Source organism: Pelophylax lessonae, assembly GCF_965119305.1.
Source record: "Pelophylax lessonae genome assembly, chromosome: 6".
Classification (NCBI taxonomy): Eukaryota; Metazoa; Chordata; class Amphibia; order Anura; family Ranidae; genus Pelophylax; species Pelophylax lessonae.
Genome location: NC_138773.1, coordinates 78,305,000 through 78,321,437, shown reverse-complemented (window position 1 = coordinate 78,321,437; position 16,438 = coordinate 78,305,000). Strand labels below are relative to the sequence as shown.

General features: G+C 37.9%; 1 protein-coding gene across 3 annotated transcripts in view; it reads right to left on the bottom strand.

Annotated features, from left to right (window-relative positions):
- SCNN1G (sodium channel epithelial 1 subunit gamma) overlaps window positions 1-16,438 on the bottom strand; it is a 49,295-nt gene that overhangs the window by 10,329 nt on the left and 22,528 nt on the right. For all 3 annotated transcript variants that reach the window (XM_082261381.1, XM_082261382.1, XM_082261383.1), the window contains exons 3-8: window positions 13,074-13,374; window positions 10,069-10,262; window positions 7,430-7,533; window positions 5,132-5,295; window positions 1,561-1,659; window positions 421-538 (exon numbers count right to left, since the gene is read on the bottom strand). In XM_082261381.1, the coding sequence (XP_082117507.1) occupies window positions 421-538; window positions 1,561-1,659; window positions 5,132-5,295; window positions 7,430-7,533; window positions 10,069-10,262; window positions 13,074-13,374 (980 nt within the window). The remainder of the gene's footprint in view (window positions 1-420; window positions 539-1,560; window positions 1,660-5,131; window positions 5,296-7,429; window positions 7,534-10,068; window positions 10,263-13,073; window positions 13,375-16,438) is intronic.

Here is a 16,438-nt window from a genome sequence, read left to right as displayed (position 1 = left end):
AGTGTTCTATAAATGCTGCATTCTAGTGCATTTTATAATATTTTTTTTTACATGTTTTATTGCCAACAACATAACGACATTTAACATCAACCACAATAATTCCGGTAGACACCTTCCAAAAATACTAAATTAAAAAAATTCTATAAACAACCCTTCCACACTTGGCATCTGTGGAAATGGCATTACAAAAACCATGATATGTGTCAAATATTAACTCATTCCCAGCAACCTCTCCAGCACATCAGGGAAATTGAAGTGCCCCATCTATGAATTTTGAGGTTTTAGACCCTATAGTTAGTAATTTGTAATCTGTCTCAGCTACAGCAGAGGATAACATTTGGTATAAGATACCAGAAGATGGCAGAGCCCATGGTAAAAACATATCCTAACATAATTAAAGAGTGTTAAGATAAAACTTACTCCAGCTGGGGTGATCTTCATAGTTGCAGTAGTTTGCTCCGTCTGGCAGGGGTTGGTCATAGTTTGCACAACCACAGGATTTTACCATTTCAAGCTGGAAGCAGGAATAAAGGCAGATCTAACAGAGGGAAAGATGTGCCAAAGTTAAATACATGGCATAGTGTACTTTGAGCAATACTAACAAACCTGTACCAGTGTGGTGTAAACAAAATCAGCAGACAGAATATTTCTTGAATGAACTCTTGCTTTCCAACAAATCAATGTTGTCAGGTATCATTATCAATAGTATTAATCACCTAATTTAATCTTTATATTGCCAATGTGGACAAATTAAAAAATCGCATATGATGTCAAGAGTGAAATTAAAGCAGAACTATAGGCACATTTTTTTTTATCATTTTGCGTAGAGTAAGGGAGGGTTATAACCCCTGTCAGATTTTTTTGTCCCATTGCGGGAAGGGAGATTTCCCTTCACTTCCTATCTCATAGCCAAGAGAGGAAGTGGAAGGAAATCCCTGCAAATTAAAAGTAATTCCTTGGGAAACCTCAGGTCACCAGAACTAGTGTCCCCAGTGGAGGATTTTCTTACTATTATTTTTCTGGGGACAGCCCAAAATTTGGGATTTTCTTTTACTTTCACTTTCAATGATAATGGTAAACAAGACTAATTGGGAGGTTAAATCTCAGGCACCAGGGGGCACAGACAGCAATAAAAACTGACAGGTGTTCTAATCCCTATCCATTCTGTCCAAAACTAAAAAAAGTTTAGCCTTTAGTTAGACTTTAACATAGCAGTTTTCCTATTTCTGACCCCCGTAACATAGTCCTATTAACTGTTGATCCTACAAGTAGATCTGTTATTTCTCCACTTTCTGTAGGCTGCCAACACTATTTATTCTGCAGTGAAATCACACAACAAAATTGTCACCCTGCAGATAGCATAGTCTTGGACATGTACTTTTAAATTAACTTTAAGTAAAAGATCAACAAATCAAATCCCAACTCTAGCTAACCCTTTTAAAGCGGGTACAGCGACAGTTTTTGTTTTTTTACTTCTATTTCCTGATTCAGTTTTTTGGATTCTGGTGTCACCTCTCCACCTCCAACCTGCTAAGAAGCATTTTAACCGGATACACATACCTGATAAGTGTACGTCTTGTTGTAGAGATTCGGCACAGGGACATCACTTCCATCAATAGTACACTCGCTGTAGGGGCTACTTAACTTCGATGACTCTGTCTGAAATCATAATCAAATGGTATCAGATTATATTTTTATTACTGCTGCTTACTTATAAAAATCCCCTGAACAATGTTTGCGTTACAATGTTGAGTTTCCCTAAAGACTTGCTGACATCTATTTCTTTATTTACGTTAGCCTAACTACAGTTGTCATGTTTTTGGAGATTTAGAGTGATCCGGAAGGAGGGGTGTTTGTGTATAGCCGGTCGAATACTTGTTTATGCATGCCATTTTATGCTATTTCCATTGTAAGTGCAATCTTTTATAACATTATTAAAGTTCCATACGTTATTATACTATGGTGAGTTTTATATCTTTCTGGGGAACAGCAATGGATGTGACACCTTGAGTTTGGGATATGATTTCCCGAGGGGGGCTGCAGATGTGATTGAATATTGCTTCCTTACTTATTCTACACTCAGTGCACTTCGTGGTGAGATTTGCCAATTTTTTTTCCTTCCTTGGATGGATCAAGGCCCTGGCTGGGTTTAAGCCACAGGTGTTTTCGACCTTTATAGAGGTCTATACAAGCTGGTAAGCAGGCATCTTTTACGTTGGAGGTTATACTACACTTCGCTTGTCAATGTCATGGGACGGATTTTGTTATATCACAATTGGACTTTATACAATATTGGTTTGTTTTTGCTTTAGCTTCACTGTTTGCACTGGTGTATTTACCTGGATGGACTTTCTCACCTTAGGACATTGTTTTTCTTATGGATTGTATGGTCTATGGATGTATTCAATATATGTTAGTGCAACTCTGTTTTTACTGTACATATCCACTGTGCCTATCTCACAGCTGAGTTGCTGCTAGAGTGATAACCAGGTATGATCATGCTATAAAAGAGAGTCCCTACATCATATACTGTATAACTGAATTACCTTAGAAAGAATTAGTTTACTACAGGGCACATGAGCATTACAGTTCACACACCAAGATTTCCAATGGTGCCATATGTACCCCAGGGGGGTACTTCTGGCACCTTTGGGGGGTAATTCTGCTTGTTGTGGTAGCATCTTCAAAACAATGTCTACTTTAACAGTTAAACATTTGGATATAGAATAGGTCTTACAAAGTACTTCGGTCTTAATTTCTAAGGGAAAATTCTGAATGTGTCTGAAAGAATATGAAAACAGTAACCCCAAAATTTCTTTATATACACAATTAGCCTTACTACTCAATGGGGTAAATTTACTAAAGGGAAATTGACTGTGCACTCTACATTTTCCCCAGTGCTTACTACAGGTGCTAAAGATCAGTTGATTTCCACTATTCAATCATGCGCAAGCAAACATTTTTTTTTTTTTTCTTTCTTTGCACCTGATTGGGTATTCTTTGCAAAGTGAAATGTTACTACATTTCCAAAGCTAAGCAGGAAAGATCCAGATGGCTGCAATCCCAACGAAAGATCCAAAAAATAGACTTTATTGATAATCCTAATAAAAACAGCACAGATGTACAGGGGAGGGAAGAGGTTGATGCATTTCACACTAGAACAGCACTATTCTAGTATGAAACGCTTTAGGCTACATTCACACCTGAGCGTAGCGTTTTCGCATGTTTTACCGCGATTTTACCGCGATTTTTACCGCGATTTACAGGCGTTTTTTGTGCAGGCGTTTTTTGATTGAAATTGAATAGATACCAATGGAAAACGCCTGTAATCTGCCCAAAAAGAAGCTCATGTACTTTTTTGAGCGTTGGGCGTTTTGTATACAGCGTCAAAACGCTCAGATGTGAACAGGGGCCATTGAAATGAATAGGATTTGTCTTGTTGGGCGTTTTGAGAGCTGATCCTAGAGCAGAAAAACGCCCCAAAACGCCTAGATGTGAACGGAGCCTTAACCTCTTCCCATCCCTGTCTGTACATCTGTACTGTTTTTATGCGGATTATCAATAAAGGCTCATTTTTAGATCTTTCTTTGGAAGTGTAGCAATCTGGATCCTTATTGCTTGGATTAACAGAGCTGCGACTGGGCTTGCACACCAGACTACACAGACTACATATCTGTATGCCAGGTCATCTATGAGCAACATTTATTAAGCTATGGGGAATATCAGTACAACTGCAGTTGCAGTCTATTTTCCTTTATTAAGTATACCTAAAGACAAAACCATTTTGTATAATGCAGGTAATAGTAAAAAACCCTATTATATTTTTTTTATCTACAGTATGTTTCATTGGAGAGATTTCCACAGCGAGTAAGAAAAATATCCTCTCAGACAGTTTTCACCCCAACAATTCTTCCCATTGGAAGATTTCCCCTCTATTCCTGTTTCAGTGGTAATACACATTTTTGGCTTTTTCTATCAATTTCTTTGGCAGTGATATTGGTCGCAGGACAAATAAAGAGGGTGACACAGACAGCAATATAAACCTGATGGGGGTTCTAATCCCTGTCTACGCTATGCAAAACTAGAAAAAAAATGTTGCTCAGATATACTGTACTTTAAATACTAAAGTTCATCAACTGATTAGACTCCATACTGTATTGGCCTGACTTTAGCAAAGTGAATTCTGATTGGTTGTTCTGGATTACTATTCTTAAAAACAGGCCATCTGTCTGCAATTATTTTATAAAGCTTTGTTGCAAGGGTTGTGAAACTTGACATAAAGAATGAGCCAATGATAATCAATAAGTCTCTTGAGGTCATCAATAATCCATCGCTTTTAAAAAAAGGAAGTTACATCTTACTAGTCTACAAAACATTTTCCAACTCATATGCTTAAAATGGGATGATTAATCTAAAACTAAAAGCAAAACTTTTTTTTTTTTTTAGTTTTGTATAGAATGGAGAAGGATTAGAACACCCATTAATTTTTATTTCTGTCCGTTCCCCCCGTCAAGGAGAGTCACCATTTCTATTTGTTCTATTTGCTGATATTATTGAAAGTGAAAGATAAAGTCCCCAGAAAAGTAATAGGGGGAAATCCTCCAATGGGGACACTAGTTCTGGTGACCTGGGGGTCCCCAAGGTTTTCTCTCACTTCCTGGTTGGCCATGGGACAGGAAATGAAGGAAAACCTCTGCAATGGGACACAGATGGCTAAAAAAAAAAAAAAAAAGAATCTGACAGGGGTTATAATTCTCCCTTGCTCTATCCAAAATGAAAAAATAAAATGCCTATAATTCTACTTTAATCTTGTCCAAAGAAGCTTATCACACAGAAAACAGCAGCTTAAACATCTTTGCCTAGCTAATGTTTGTCAGTGTAAGCAAGCGTGATTAGAATTAGATAGAATTGACAAATGAGGCTGAGCAATCCACAAAAGATCATATTGGCCCATACAAGCCACCTGCTACTCCAGCCCTTATGGCAAATGCCAGAATTCACATACAACCTGATTAGGACTAATTTTGCATCATGCAGTTATTCAGCATGTGAACTGAATGCCTATGTTGAGTAGGTTGAGATTCCAGAGCAGGAAAACTGTAACAGTAATGTTCTGTTCACTTTTACTTACCAAATGCATGCCTATAGATGTCTCAGCTGCTGTCTCAAGTTCAGTCCCTGACTCTTCAATGAACGGATAATCATTTTGGTCATGGACTAATATTTTGGCACCAGCTGCTGTAACTAGGAAGGGGTTATATTCTCCTTCGTCAATGTAAATAACAAGCTTCAGCCCTAAAGAAAGATAAAATAATTATAGTTTTACCATAAATAGAGGCTTGATAGACACATCAGATGAAAAGTTAGTAAGGGATAATTAAAGGGCTGACCTAAGACAAGCTTGTATGTGGTTACACCTCTTTTTGATCTTTAAAAGGTCAACTGAGTCTTTAGTTTAGAAAAGCTAAATATATTACAGGGGAAAAAAAGATGTTCATTGTCTTCCAGGTCATTTTCTTTCTGAATCAGCCACAGCCTGAGTAGAAAAGCCTATTCCCTGCCATCAGCTACAGAGTGTGGCCACTGCTCTCTCATGTCATATTGTGGAAGTCAGCGCAGCCCCTATTTAGTCAAACCTGTAACTCTGATATCATTAAAACTCAGACTTCTCAGTGATTAAGGACCCCTGACTCTGACTCAGCAGGGGGCTTGGACCTCTGCAAAAAGACTGCTGCTTCCCCAGAGAGCAAAGGTCCCATTCTGCAGCATGCTGGCAGGACAAAGACTTTTTTACTCAGACTGTGGAGGAGGCAGTGAAATTTCAGTTGGGCTTTAAATTAACCCACGGGTTCACTTAGAAACCTACAATAAAGAGAAACTAAAGGCCACAATACTTACCTCTGCTTTAATGATCCACGCTCAGTCACTTGGCAGCATCTTATCCTTGGCGTCTTCCAAGTGCCGGTCTTCAGCTGCTTTGATTGGCCAGAGCAGGATGACATCACTGCATGTGCAAGAGTACAGGCATTCTGGCACACAGGCACAGTGCAGAAATGCAAACTGAGTTGCGTATGTGCAGTTCAATGTACATTCTACAGATAACTGCAAACAGGCCTGAAGGTTAATTTTATTGCCGAAGAGACTTTGCATTGCAGAAGAGACATTGCAAGTCTGTTCTCTGGTACAGATCCTGCGTGCTCACAGTTTCATTAGTTCTGTTTAAAACTATCTCTTTTTTAATCAGATAATTTTTATTGAAAAAGTTTTTGTGGGTACAATGCACAAACGATTGCAAAGAAAGGTAGATGCATATGTTAAGGTATACCCTCAGTAGAATAAAATTCCACAAAGTGTAGGATTTCAAGAATCGGTTATAAAAAATTGTATAGTGAAGAACATCCACTCATGAGAAAAAAGGTGAAATAGTATACACCAAAAAAAAAACAAGGAAAAGGACTCCTAATACAAATAGCATATGGTCAACCATCGCTGTTCGTAATCGTAAGTGTAATACATATGGCATTTCAATTTAGAGAAGTTGGGATAAGACTGCATCTGTGAAACATCTATTAGAATCTAGATTAGGCCAAAGGAATAACAAAGGTTTCCCTTATAAATACACTACCTGGAAGTACATCTGGACAACTGTAGGGGGAGTATCCGAGAGCCACCTCACAGCTATCAGCTTCTTGGCTCTCACCTCTTCAATCTACTAAATACAATAATCTACCTATGGCTATAGACGGTAATCGGTTGTCCCCAGGCATGTCCAGCCAGCCCAAGATGTATTAAAAGATTTAAAGCAATACAAGTATCAAATGTCACTCCAGTATCTAAATTATTTAAGGCATAACCAGAACATCTGAATGAAGTTTCCAGTGTCCCCCAAGCACCTGGGGCATAGAGGAAAATGTATGCAAACTTTCAGGGGTGCAGTAGGTTCTATGTAAATTGTACAGTTGAGAAAAATGTCTGGAATTAGAAGGGGAGACTAAGGGAATCATTTGTAAGACAGATTCCCCCTGATTCCCAGATGCCCACATCCTGTTGCAGGTTCAAGTATTTGCTTGCAAGATAGAGATAAGTAAACTTGTATATACATAGGAAACGTTAGCCCTCTAACCGTCAGCTTTGAGTTTGGTGTTGAGCACATGGGTCTGTAATGCATAAATGGGGTTTCGATTGTGTTGGGCATGTCGTGCATATCTCAGCTGGAGATACTGGTATGGTAAAAACAAGTGTGTGGGAGATGAAATTCATCCTGCAGATGTTGAAACTATTTCAACACATCATTCCCAAACGCCTGGAAGTCTATCTCGAGTTTCCAAATTCTTACTGCAGCATCATAGCTTGACTAACATTGGTATATGCATAAAAAAAGGCTTACAGTAAAACATGATGTGTGATCTGTATAATACTAAATTCTCACCAGCTTCTGCTCCACCCATGGAAGATACAAACAGCCGCTCTCTTGATGCATCATTGAATGTGTAGCAATTGCCGTAGAGAGGGTGAGTAAATAGAGTGAAGTCCCTGTATTGAAAATAAATATTTTTCATTAGTTTTTCTGTCTTTTAGAGTAGGGGAAGGATATAACCCCTGTCAGATTTTATTTCACCATCTGTGTTCCATTGAAGAGATTTCGCTTCACTTCCTGTCCCATAGCCAAACAGGAAGTGGGAGGAAATCCCTGCAAATTCAGGGATCTCCTTGGGGACCCTCAGGTCACCAGAACTAGTGTCTGTTTTCTGGGGACAACCCAAAATTTGGTATTTTCCTTTACTTTCACTTTCCATGACAATGGTAAACAGGAGAAATAGAGAGGGTGAATCTCCCAAAGGGGGGCACAGACAGTAATAAAAACTGACAGGTATTCTAATATTTTTGCTCTCTATCCAAATCTAAAACAAAAAAAATGTTTTGCCTTAAGTTATACTTTAATTTAAAGGTCAATTAACCCAAATTGATGTTTTAATGATAGTTGGACACTTCTTAGTTAAATCACTCATTGATCATCTAATATCTGTAGGAGAGATAAGCCTGATGATATCCCCGGCTCTTTCCCCATCCATGGCAAATATGAAGCCAAGTGAGTAAATCCCACTCCACCTGCTAAATTCTCTATGTAGCAAAGTAAAATGATGGTTTTTACAAGATTTAAAGTACTGTACAATTAATGGCCTAAATAATTAGCCGTGTTCCCTTTGCAGTACTAGACATTGGATTGTTAGCTCATTTGAGTAGCAGGTACCAGGGTGACTCAACTACTCTGTAAAGTCCTTGGCTGACACAAAAAATAAAATACCTAAAGTTTAAGATTCATTCTGCCAGTGTTCACACAACTTTAAAGATCAGTTTATGTTTTAATCCAGAGATGTTTGTAACATTTGATTTTATCTGCATTAAAGGTAATCACATAAATGGGTGCTCTGAAAAGAAATATCTTCCCAATTACCAACTTCAAATAATTGATTTTATCTAGCAGCTGGGGGTTGGTAATAGCTAAAGAAGCCTCATATCTGTCAAAGCAATCCTCAGTGCCACTTATGTCTAAACACTTAGTAAGTATTTAATATACTCTGATATCTCACTGAATTGACATACTGTTATTTCTATTAACTTTATGTTTAAATATCTCAGGTCCAGCAAACACGATGATTCAATAGTTTATCTAGTAAAAATTTCTCACCACTTTCTGGACTGAGAATGTTATTGGGCTTTCTATCTACAAAGCCTTTTGTATTAGCTCTAATGGAATCAGGGTCCAGCTGTCATTTTTCTAGTTCTGGCTGAACAATACCGAGTTTGGATGGCTAAAATAAAGCAGTATTAAACCCCAAAATAAAATGTAGTATATTGTATTTTACCAATTTTTAGATGTGATAGCTGCATTTATTTTATTATTTTTTTAGGGTTTTTCTTTTATTTTCAGCTGGTGATTTTGCCAGCAAATGTGGCACTTGGAGAGTTGAGACAAACCATTTAACCCTGACTGGAGTGGATACAACGGTCAGCTTTTATTTATTTATGTAAAGCCAGCAGTTACTGTAACTGCTTAAAAAGTGTTAAATTAAATTTGGATTTAATTTGTTAGTCAAGTATATTTAAATCTGCTAGTACATCTAACACTACACTTTCCCCAGATTGGCAATGCTGCTGCCCAACGATGGCTCGGTTGCTTCTTCATCCAGAGTGAAGACAGGCTGGAAAACATTGAGGTATGTCAGCTTAAGAAAGAGGGTCTGCTTACCCTTGAAACAATAGAGGAATTTAGTAACCAGTCATCTTGAAAGTACAGATGGCGTGCTGGGTTTTTTCCCAAGTTAGGTTTTTTTATTGTTGTCTGTGTCATTTGGGAAGAGACACCTGCATTGTTTGACCTAGTGACAAGGGATGAGCTGGTTGATTACAGCTGATTACATTTGAACTCAGTCAAATCTAGTTAGGCAGAATCCATAGGAAGCTGTCATATGATCACATCCCCATTGGGCTAACCAGCTGTGGCCAAGGCCAAGGCACTCACCACCTTGGAGCTGCACATATGCAAAGGGACAGAGATGCTCATGTCATCCTTGACATAACATGGCCTACAATAGGCAAGCAGAAATGTGATCATGTGACAGCTTCCCATGGGTTATGCCAATGTGAATTTGGATTGAGTTCAGATTGAACCCAGCTCATCCCTGCTGGTGACCATTGTCACCAGGACAAGAAAGTAATGTCTTCCAATAATTACACCTTTTCCAGTAAGAACTGTTTAAGTAGGGATTTTCCCTCACTTTGGGGAGAGTTCTTTTAACTTCCTATTGTGTCTCAAGGTCAGAAAGTGAATGGAGATCTCCTTCATGGGACACAGTGTTAAATGTTTTAGCTATAGATACAGTTTAATGAAAAAGGTATTTGTGGGCACAGGAGGCAAGGATTAACATCACCCTTTTATAATATCCTAAATCCTATTTAGGCTCCTTCAGAGACACAAGAAGATACAAATAATAAAGGTAAATCACTATGGTATTTGTTGCTGCTATATAAATGAAGTTTAAAAAAAATATTAGAAGTTCAATTCACCTTGCACTACAAGACTGACCATCAAAGGAACAACTGATAAACAGGTCTTCAGCAGAGTAACCCATTTCAATCTTCTTTTCTGTCGGAATCTTGGCCAAGATGTTTGTATAATGTAATCTGTACCACTCCTGGATGGCATTGATAGCTGAGCTGAAGGTGAACACTGTGCAATCTGAGCTGTTGTTTGGGTCACACTAGAGCATGAAGAAAAAGGAAACAAATCTAAATTAATAGACCTGTTTGCAAAGTTCACCAGTCAAGTAACATAAACCCAACCAATCCAATATACAGTGCCAAAAAAAGATTGGGCCAGATATTTGTCTTCCAAGATATGAGCTGGGTTCATTTTGTGCCTTTGTACATGTACAATAGGCAGTACCGATGTGGTAAATATGATGAATAACTTGGTTTGGATTACCTATAAAAGAATAAGGTACCTAATATTTCAAATGTGGTGATTAGGGATTGACGAAACCGCTTGGCCTTAGCATGAGTTTGGGCTGAACATTGACTGTTCGCCCATTCGACTAACACTCTAATTATTGGGGCGTTCGACTGTTTGTTCGGCCCGCCAAATGACCACAATGCACTGCGCCGCCGCACAGTAATAGAAAGTAATAATGACTATACAATCATGGCTCATTGCTCTTAGTCCCACCCCACACTATAAAAGTGTTCTTTTAATAGCAGCCATTTGTAGTGTGATATGGGCGTGGAGAGAGGTAGAACAGGGCTCTGTTCAGTGCTACTAGAGAGTTAGTGTACTATAGTGTGCTTTTCTGATTTTATTGGTGGTGTAGAATATCAGTTTAGTGTGAATCTAGTAAAAGTTCAGTGTGACCATCATATTTACTTTAGTGTCACTTTAGTGTAAATCTAGTGATAGTTCAGTCAGTGTGAGTGTAGTGACCATTCATTTTTACTTTAGTGTCAGCTTATTTTGTCAGGGCAGGTTTACTGCATTATAGTTCAGTGCGTTAGTGCACATTTAACACAGTATATCTCAGGCACAGACAGACTATAGGTATACCCCAGGCGCTATATTGAAAGGAATTTTTCATTTTTTATTGGTATTTCTTATTTTTATGCTTTCACTTCAAGCATCAGTAAATCATTGCTCATTTAAAAATGACATTTATTTTACAAACCTGTTTTTCATTGATACATGTCACCCAGGGCAGTACCCTGATCCCCAAAACAATTGTATGACCAAATACTTGCATATAACCCTTCAAAATGGGCACTTTTGATTTTTTCAGTTCGAGTCTCATAGACTTTAATGGGGTTCGTTATTCGGTTTTAGAAATTTTGCGATGTTCCAAAGTTCTGGTGTGAACGGAACAGGGGGTCGTTCGGCCCATCCCTAGTGGTGATTCTCAGGTATTTTTTATTGCAAGGTACGGTAAACATTCCAACAGGTTTACTATATGCCCAAAAATAGGACAAATGACAAACTACTTGTGTTTTAAATCTAAGACCCCGTGTGCCTAATGTTTAAGTATTCTGGACTTGCTTTAAAATTTGTAAAATCTAGTTCATAATTACAGCATTTACAATGAAATGTTTTTTTCCCCTAAAGTATGTGATGAAAACAAATAAAAACCATAAACATAAAGGTTTATTTTAAAAATTTAATTTTTCATGTTCATCTTTAAGTATTAAATATGCTTGAGAAAGAAGTAGGTTCAAAGCAATCAAGAAAGCTTGCATTGAACCAATGCAAAGCACAATTGAGCCAAGTCTCACTTCTGCCATAAATTCCAAAAATATAGGGGTTTTTTTTTCCTAATTTTAAGTTAGTGTGTACAGACCAGGTGTTCTGGAAGTATGAAAACCAAATGAGGGAATTCTACTAGAGCTATGAATAATTTAAAAAAAAATGGAACAGGATTATCTGGATTATTCAACTGAAATCAAAGTGGAAAAATTTACATTAAGCAAGCAGCTTGGTTAGAAACTGTACCTTGATCCCATGCCTTGATTGCACAAAAACTGTACAAATGGCTTCCTGAGTTGCAGTAAGCTTGTGTGTTTGTGACTTGCTGATAAAATCCCTATGATTTTTATGCAGTTGTTCCATTTCTAGCTATCCATATGAAAGTAAAACCAAGCTATTGACATGTTTTTAAGTCATATTTTTACCTAATAGTACTGTTGATGAAGATGATCTGGGCAATCGATTAGGGATCTGTAATTGGGAAAAGTTTAGGAACCAATGATTTAGACTATTCACCATTAGCAATAGACCCCTTATTTTTGGAAATTGTGATGGAAGTGAGACTTTTAGATACCTGCTTTAAGAAGTATTAATTGTGCTACATACTACTGTATGCTTGTAACTCTATAATACTGAAAAGGAAATTCAGTCTTCGATGCTTCTGTAATATATGAACCCGATTTAAAGATACCTTTCCCTGTAAAAATTATTGTTTAGAAGTAGAGGGTGTTCTAAAACATTTGAGAAAATGTAGGGAATTTTATGAATTCCATTTAAACAACAATGTTAAGCGATTTCTATGAATCATATGTTAGGTAATTTCAGGACTTCCTTTCGATTCAAGATTGTACTTTGACTGTCCCTACTATAATAACAAATTTTACACTTTATTGTGAAATATACAATTTTTAGGATAGGAATGTCTAACATAAAAGATGTGGAGACCAAACTGTTCTAAAGGATTATTGTCTATTCTTTTTTGTATATGCAGAAATAATCAAAAGTATTTATTAAATGTATATATATCTCTATATAAAGCGATGCAACCTCACTGCTTTCTAATAGGCACAATGAGTGGTGACTGCTGGGTCTGATCTTTTGGTTTAATGTGGTATGACCAACTGAGGGTAGCATGAGGGATGAATTTGACATAAGCACAATGCAATCTATTTAATTTGGAGCGTATGAACAAAGGAAGCGATGCTGCTAGTGGTAGTAAGGTGCTGTATAATTGAATTTGAGACCCCAGCTTATTTGTAAAACATCATGGAATGTTCAGGTGACTCACCAACTTATAACCCACAATATTTCCAACTGTTCTCTCTCTGTTCTGGTGGACCACTCTGGCATTCATTCTGGAACGTCTACCGGTAGGAATGTCATCAGCAATGACCTCATCTCCATTTATACTCCTGATTTTAAATAACTTGACTTCTTTAAAGTACTGTAACTTCTCTTCTGGAATAGTCTCTTGTTGTGTTAAGTCTCTGCGTCTGCGAGCAATAGGAGGGGAGAAACCATATATGTCCTTCAGTGCTTGGTTGGTCTCTAATTCTAGTCCAGTCAGATATTCCTTGATTGCACTGTACCTGCAAATCAGAGAAATTAGGTGAAAAAAATAAATATACCATTGACTATACTACCTAGACCAGTTAATACTATATAGAGAGTACATGCAGTGAGGTGTGCCCCAAAAATACTCCAAACATTTATGTATGCAAATCTTTAAATGTACCAATCTTTACTAATGGCAGAGCAGCAAACCGTGCATTCTTGCCAGCTCTGTTTATATGCATATATCTAAAGGTAAACTATAGATATAAAATAATGCACAGAAAGAACATTGGAGAGTGCTGGCAAAACAGCTTTACATAAATAAAATAAGAACAAAAATAATCAGGGCTTATAACCAGCCAATACAACTGCGTTGTTTGCAATCACAATTACAGATGCAAAGCAAAATGCTTGGGGCATTTTATTTCAACCTTCATTTGAATCAGGGACATGAAACATGTCAGTGGAGGGAGATTGCTCTCAGGCTGCCTGCTTGGTTCCCATTTAGTATATTTTTATCTGGTTGAGTTGTGGACTTTCATCTTCCAGATTGTCCAGAGTCCTTTACAACACATTACTATATGCAAACCAGAAAACACACTGCGCTTAAGGAGAAGCAGTTGAAACTTGAAACAATAGCACAAGTTCTAGATAAAGATATTCACAACAATATGGGTCAACGCTAATCATGGAAATGTTGCATGATTATGGATATACAACAATAAAGAGAATATAACTCAAATAATGCTGTATGATAAAAAATATTAAATTAATTAAAAAAATCAACAAAGATGTCAGCACAAAAAGTCCATATAAGATAGCAAATATTCAAAGTTCCCAGAAAGGAACTCTCCATATAGAAGAGTCAGATGTGCCAAGGGGTTGTAGAGGTAAACACACCCACAAAAGAGTTTCAAATGGCTCCTTACCGAATCACCCTTGCCACTAGATTATAAGTGGCTAAGCGCTTCTAACATATAGACAGATGGTCCGGGGTAAAGTCTTCAAATATACCACAGAAACTATCAATGACCGGCAGGTTCCGATGTAAGGGCTCTTTCAGACGGCCGCTCCGCTGTTCTTGTCCGCTTGACATTTGTGTCATCCGCTCCGTATGCCCGCATATCATCCCATCCGTTTGCGGATGATATGCGGACATAATGTAAGTCTATGGGCATTGCGGATGTCAGCGGATGACACCGCTGACATCCGATTTTCCTTCCTTTACGTTTTTTGAACGGAACAAAAATAGGGTTCTGTTCCGTTCCAAAAAACGGAACAGAACTGAAAGGAAGAAAATCGGATGTCAGCGGATGGTATTCCGCTGACATCCGCAATGCCATAGACTTACATTATGTCCGCAAATCATCCGCAAAAAAATAGGATGATTTGCGGACAAGCGGAGCGGCCGTGTGAAAGAGCCCTTAATCAACCCAGAGACATCAGCTCATTCAACAGGACTTGTCAAAAAGATACCTATGCATTTGTAATTGTGTTTGGATAAACAATAGTAGTTGCCTTTCCTAGTTACAATTTAAACCCTTTTCAATTCGTTACTTTGTAAAAAAAAAAATATTTTTACTAAAAAGATGTTTTACCTGCACAATTGAGCATGCTTTTTTCTTTTGTTTAAATATTTATTGAGCATACACTACCTAGTTTGTTGTGGTTATTGAGGCCTATCTGGGTCTTTAAATGTATAGGAGTGTTGTGGGATCTTAGAGATACAACATCGTGTGTTAGGACTTAAAGTTAGATTTAGCTCAAACTCCATTTGGTCTGTAATGAAAGTCACATACATGGTCAATAGTCCCTAAGCCAATTTCTATGTGCCATCTTTTCCAGTTCTAGATGACCAGCCAGCCTTATTATCATAACAAGACTGGACATCAAAGACAAACCAAGACATGTTTGGGTGAAGGGGTGATTTACTAAAACTGGAGAGTGCAAAATCTGGTACAGCTCTACACAGAAAGCAATTGGCTTTCGGGTTTTTGTCAAAGCTTAAATAAACAAGCTGAAGTTAGAAGATTGGCTATCATGCAAAGCTGCACCAGCTCCTGAGTGCTCCAGTTTTAGTAACCTCCCCCTTTGCCTACACTGTCTCAGTATACCTAGAACCAAGTCAACACCTCGAAGAATAGACAAAGCTGCCCACCTTTTCTTCTCGCAGTTTTGTTCTTGGAGTTTTAGACCCAGAGTAGATGAACTGTAGGTATGCAGAACCAACACCTCGAAGAATAGATAAAGCTGCCCACCTTTTCTTCTCGCAGTTTTGCTCTTGGAGTTTTAGACCCAGAGTAGATGAACTGTAGGTACGCAGTAAACTATTTCACCAACAAATATATACAAAACTCTGCAGGTACAGCTAGGATGATAGCTTAGACTGATTTGTCTGATCGGCAAGGTGGCAGTTTAGAACAGCCATTTTAAACCAGGGTTCCTCCAGAGGTTAGCAGGTTTTTTTGTTTTTTTTTTTTTAGCTGTGGTTCATTGACCTCCCTCTCTCTAACTTGGTATCACATAGTATTCTGGAAGAACTTAATAAGCATGAACATACCATTGAAGTTGGAGTATTTTGCGATTTGTGAAAGTGAACACTGTGGCGTATGAGTGATAGTTATTAGACTAGTTTATCCTTTATCTTGTTCCTCTACTATATACTGTATTGGAATACGTCCTTTTGATATAACAATTGTTATTGACAGGTTTAATCCTTGCTTTATTGGCCTTATACCTCCCTCCTGCGGGTGACCCATCACGGCGGACTTGCTCTGTCTTAGTGTGTGCTGTGGGCCCTTGAGGGCAGATTAATTTCACCTGATTCACCGTGTACGCTCAGTACCACAGGTACAGATGATTTCTCACATTTTTGAGCTTCATTGGCTGCATTGAGATCTAAATATGATTATTTGAAATTATGGCAAATCTGTATCTGTGTAACTGTCACTGTACTTATTATATTTTGTATTTGTTTATTTAGCCAGTTTAAGATCTACGCTTTCTCTGAAGAAGCCGACAAGGCGAAACCGGTCACCAAATCGTAGTAATCAAAGCGAGTAATATGCAAATTGAACATAGAGTCTATTTAAATCAGTG